This window comes from Chelonoidis abingdonii, chromosome 7 (genome assembly GCF_003597395.2).
Source record: "Chelonoidis abingdonii isolate Lonesome George chromosome 7, CheloAbing_2.0, whole genome shotgun sequence".
Classification (NCBI taxonomy): domain Eukaryota; kingdom Metazoa; phylum Chordata; order Testudines; family Testudinidae; genus Chelonoidis; species Chelonoidis abingdonii.
In genome coordinates, this window is record NC_133775.1 from 46,420,780 (window position 1) to 46,426,779 (window position 6,000).

At 40.6% G+C, this 6,000-nt stretch overlaps 1 protein-coding gene across 1 annotated transcript in view; it reads right to left on the reverse strand.

Annotated features, from left to right (window-relative positions):
- The window catches only part of CFH (complement factor H), a 127,064-nt gene that overhangs the window by 20,531 nt on the left and 100,533 nt on the right, over positions 1-6,000 (reverse strand). The window contains 3 exon segments of the mRNA XM_075068273.1: positions 1,490-1,584; positions 2,372-2,548; positions 4,553-4,762. Of these exon segments, the coding sequence (XP_074924374.1) occupies positions 1,490-1,584; positions 2,372-2,548; positions 4,553-4,762 (482 nt within the window).

Sequence of the window (6,000 nt, forward strand, 5' to 3'; positions counted from 1 at the left end):
CCAAAGAAGTTTGTGGATAATAATGTCTCTGATTATGGAAAGAAGGGGTAGAACGTATAATCTTAATAGAAGAAATCAAACACAAACACAAAGAGCGGGCTGTCATTCTTGGCTCCTTCAGTCTTCCCAGCAACATGTCAGTCTTTTTACTTAAAGGACCATTTCTTTCGAAGGGGACTTCCTCTATCTTTATTCTAGTATTGAGTGCCAGAGTAAAAAAGCAAACCCAAGCATGTGTCCTCAGAGTAACTTCAGAAGCCAATGCTCTGGCAGAAGAGTCTGAAGTATTAAAGAAGGCCCTGAGTGTGTGTTTTGCTACATTTTGACCCTCCATTAGGATTTCATTTGGTAAATTCTGTTCGTCATCTGGCAAATCCTGCAGAAACAATAGTATCTTTTCCCATAGATGGAACTGATAGCAGGCCATAACTGCTTGATAGCTTTCCACCCTAAGACTAAGAAAGGAAGAAGAAAACACCTTTCTTCTCAAGGAATCAATATTTCCCCCCCGCCCAGTCAGCAGGTGCAAAATATGTTTGTCCAGTCCTCAAACTGCTACCAGCAGCCACCACCAGTGAATTAGACACAGGATGTGCGTGAAAATATGAAAACATCTCATCTTGATTATCTTATATAATTTGACTTTCTTCTTAGAAATAAGATGGCAAGAGGCAGAATTGGAACAAATAATCTTAGCAGGCTGCAGCAGAACATTAAGAATTGGTAGTGACATCCTACTCTTGGAGGTGGCATCAAAAGCTTCCTCCAAACACTAGAGGGGAGGTTTCTTCCATGGCTATGGAATATAAGTTCAACATGGACACCATGTGATCCATCAGGTCATGAAACTCTACTGTCATGAGAAGGGGAAGAGGTAGAATTCTCCCTGACATTCTCATCTGGCGACAAATCAGAAGAGTAGTCTGTGTTAGCATGTTTTCATTTAAAAAGAGGACTGATCTCCTAATCTTCTTCAGACAGAGTATCAGGCAGCAGACAGAGTATCTGTCTGAGATGCAGACAGATCCATTGTAACCAGAGGCAAGGATTCTCTGCAGCCAGATCCTTTATAGGTGAATCATTGTATCTCCATCCATATGGAGAACAGCTATAAAGTTACTGCATCAGCACTCAATAAGGCCATGGAGCTTCAGGCTGCCAGTTTCCACAGCAACTTGTATTGAGAATATATCCACAGGAGGAGGCACAAACTGGGAAGAAACAGTTCTCTTTATTCTTCCTCTATCTTCATATAAAAATAATGGAATTGATTTTGGATGTGTGATGGAGCGTAATGGAGACAGCAATGGACCTGGAGGGTGGAGAGAAATAAATGGAGAGAAAGCTGTTTGTGGATACCATGTAGGAGGCTGAGGAGGAGAAGGAGGGTAGAGATGGATTAAGAGAGAAACTAATAATTTCTGCCTTTCTTTTTTCAGATGAAGATGATCCAGACCTTGGAATTGGTGAAAAGTGCCTTCCTCAATACCCTTTGTTTCTCACTTAGATCTGAAGAATGTTTATAACTGAATGATTGTACATCAGTCACTGAAGTAAAAGTCCTCTTTGGATCCAAAGATGGACCTGAAATTGGAGCAGGTGTCGAAGTCAGAGTGGAAGACGTGAATGGCACAGGATCTGGTGAAATACTCAGATGCACCCACTTGGTCCTTGAAGCTGAAATTAGACTGGTCTGGATTTCAGAGCCAGAGCTATAGAGGCACTGTCAGAATCAGACAAGTCTGAAAACTCTGATCTATGGGATCTGGCACTGCTAACAGTGGTCATCTTCTCCCTTACCACCTTCTTCAGAATTGACAGAGTCAGGGCTGATAATATGGCTCTTGATGCTGTAATAAGCCATCTGTCTTTCTCGATCAGCAATGCCTTTAAATCCCTGACTGCTTGAGTAACAGGACCCAGAGTTGGACATGAAGAAGGCTCTGATTTCCAGACAAAACACCCATTGACTTTAATGATTTAAAGGAAAGAAATGACTGCTAAACTGAGCTCTGTATACTGACATGCACATCCTGCGAATTGTAACAAATTAAAAGGGAAGAGAGTGAGCACAGATTTTATATTTTTTAAATTTATGTTAAATTTATATTCTTAGCAGCTTGCAAAAAAGATTTATTGTTCTACCATTTCCTCCTCCCCCTTTTGGCAAACACTGATTCCTCCCAATCCCCTCTGTATTTGAAATTATCAGTGCATGATTTGGCTACTTATTGTTTCTGCATCAGCATTCTGTAATCTATTCTATCTGTCTGACCCATCCAGGTGGTCTCCGAGTGCCCAGAATAATAATAATAATAATAAAAAAAGAGTAACTAGATTCTATAAAGTTAGATCAAATTATTCACTGTACCTTTACATACAGGTTGTGTGGACCACTTCCCTGCTTTACACGTAACTTCTGATGGTCCACTCATGGTAAAACCAGGATGGCATTGATAACGTACTGTTTCTCCAGGCTTATAGCTATTCTTCAATCTGCCTTCAATCCGAGCATTGAAAATATTTGGAACACTTGTACATTCCATTTCTGAAAAGACACAAGATCAAAATGAGTGTAACCCCCCCACCCCCCAAAATCACCTTTTTTACTTAAGCCCTTTGTAACTCTTTATATGAATACCTAATTTTAAATAAAGATTGCAGCCGGAACCTAAACACATACAGTAAGTTGTTGGTGGGCGATGAAACTTGCAACATGAGCACTGTTAAAAATCCATCTGAAAATTAAACAAACACTAGCCCTAAATACACTAGGAGTTCAGTTACTAATGAAATTTAGTTTGTGCTTCTATCTGAGACCAACAATTGCAGCTGCTTCTCTTCTTCTGGACACCTCATACAGTGGTGTGTCTGCTTCCTTCAACAGAACTTTGACGAAAATACACTGTCCATGTAGGAACTTGATATGGCCCCTATCACTAGAATAGGTAAGTGCCTCACAACCCCACTATCAAATAGAGAATACCATTTTACAGATGGAAAGCTGAGACACAGAGATAAAAAAAACTTGTCCAAGACTATAAAGGGAGTTTGTGCATTTCAGCCAGGAACTGAATGAAGACCTTCTGAGTCCTATTTGGGAGCTTTTAAAAACTAAAACTACTCAAAAAACAAACAAAAAACAACCAGTTAACCAAAAATCCTGAAGCTCTTACACATCAGAAGCTTTCTAAAGACCCTCAGCAAGAAAATAAGTTTTACAGCAATTTGAACAAATATATATGTAAGCAGTCTGAATAAGCTCTCCCCTTACATCTAGTGGTGAGCTGTGGAAAAAGACTTCAGAAGCTGATCTCATTTGCATGGACACATCCTCCCTGCCTAGGTACTCAGCATGATGGAATTGCTTGCCCAAATAATCACTTGTGGCTGGTGTTGGATCCCCAGTCTCCTTGTTATTGGGGAAGCAGTAATAACGGGATGTTATCCTTGTTGTGCAAACCAAGGGCAGCAGAACTATACCTGGCATACCCCAATGGAGGGACTCACTCTCACCTGAATGGCACTCGCTAGGCAGGAGACATGGGTTCCAAAACTCAATGAGTTAAGAAAGAGTGGGGACAGACACTTGTACTTGGTGATGTTGGCCTTGTTTAAGGTTCCTAGACATCATTTGATCCCCTTTCTCTCCATGGTATAATGAAAGAACAAATTTAGACTCAATTAAGAGTTTTGTTACATGGCGCAGAGCTGAAATCAGTATTAGACCTACTTTGGGATAGTGTCTCTATTGCAAGAGACTGCCCTCTATGCACTAGCAGTGAGGTTTCCCCACTAACAGTTGAAATCACTGAAAGATGTGTTAAGTGTGTGGGGGCAGCTGATGGAGAGGTGTGGCAAGTGGCCAGCAGAGAATCTTGTGGAGAGGGCCAGAGCAGAGCCCTGCAGAGGTGTGGTAAAAGCTGTTTGGGTGGTGACCAAGTGCTTGAACAATACAGCTTGTAAGGTGCCTCTTTACCCTCCCCTTGCCTTCCACATAGGGTGGGAGGTGAACTCTACAGATGAACCTCTGAACTCTGGGGCTGCACCAACCAAGGACAGCAACTGAGAGTGGGGTACAGAGAAGGCATGGAACGTTAGAGGGTCTTTTTGGGTTGCTGGACTTAAGACTCTGAGGGGAAACAGACACTGCCCAACTTACTTGGGGGTGTCTCTTTTTCTCATGGTTTGTATTTATCAATCCTGGTTGTGGTGTTTTCCCAAATTAATGCTGAGTTACTTCCCTCCTTCTATTAAAAGTTTTTGCTACACTCAGACTCTGTGCTTGTGAGAGGGGAAGTATTGCCACTTAGGGGCACCCAGGGGGCGGGATGTAATTGTCCCGGGTCACTGGGTGGAGGCTCGAGCTGGTTGTGTTGTATTGTTGAAAAGGAACCCCTAGATACTGAACTTGTCCCTTGTTGCTGCTGGCTCCACTTGCCAGAAGGGTTACATACAGAATCATTCTTTCCTGTAATTTAGCCTCCAGTTGAAACTTATTGTCCTCTCCACTAAATGAACTGCTTTGGAAAATTCTACACAATGTAATTACCAACACATGTAGGAGCTGAGGTCCATCTTCCAGTCTTACAAATTATCTCAGGTGGTCCACGTAACGTGAAACCGGAGTTGCAACTGTACGTTAACATGGTACCATTTCGATAAGTCACTGGTGCTGATTGCTCTTGTCTTAAGTTCTGATTTTCCAGACTGAGAATCTCACCATTTGCTATGGAAGGTGGCTGGAAACATAATTTTTCTTCTGTTTTGGAAAAAAAATAAAATTAGTATGTCAATTACACATATAGTCTAAAACTCAAAGAGAAAGTAACAGTGAACTGAAGTGAAAATAAATTGTGGTCATTTTTTAAGGCTGGAGAACATTCTAGATTCATCCACCCTAAACATGAGTTACCATTGCCTCAAGCACCAAATAATAGGTGGATTCTTAATCATGCTGCAGGGGTCCATTAAATGCCTATAGTCTATTAAACATGGTTCATTCATTACAAGCAGTGCAGTGCACATGGTGTCATGTCATCTTGTTGTAGGAGTTCAGAAATGAAAGGAAGTCCCTAATGCTTTGTCTACACTAAAGTTTTTATACTCATTTTCCAGAACAAGTGAAACTGCAACAGTGCATGGTAACATAAAAGGTTTCATGATTTGATGCTAAAAATACTAGAGTCCAGTCTACACCAGAAGAGGCTCAATTATTGGAAATGCGCTTATCCTGGGGGTGGGCTATAAAACATTATAGTGCAGATGCAACCTCTGCGTGAGGAGGATAAAAACCCCTAGATCACTTCTGAGCGCTGATGAAACAGGTAGGTATATTCTAATGGGGGCCAAAAGACATTTTACTCCTAAGGTTACTCTAGATGAATGAGAAATTTCAGTCATGTTATTCTGTGTGCACTTGTTTGGTATCAGTGAATTATGCTGAGTTTGCCAAGTATTCCTGAATTAACATATTACATGGGATTTAGATAGTTATATTGGGTTTAACAAGAGAGAGACACTTAAATCCATTCAAAATTCTGTTTGATTAGGGATCAGGATGGAGGAGAGGGAAATTCAATTTCTTCTCAGAGAGTTCTGCTAGGGATCATATCTGATCCTGGAGTATAAATCTGAATGGGTTAGCAGAAATGGAAAATGGTGTCAATATAATATTATGAAGAAGCTAGATCCATTTTTGATTCTTCACAATTCTTTGTTTCAAAGGTTCTAGTCAGGAGATCATTATCAGACAGCAAGGGCCACTCTAAAACTGAATTATATAGTAAAATCAGTTGGATTCTGACAAGAATCTGAATCTGATTCATTAACAGAAAATGGATGAGATCTATTGCAACTCTAGTTCTAAAGGAGATAGTATGTTACACAGAAGCAATAAACAGTGAATTATAAACTGATATGTAAACATATCAGCTTGCAGTAGAAGTATTAGTTTTGACTAATGTACAGCAATGCTATCTGTGAGGCTTTCTACATCAG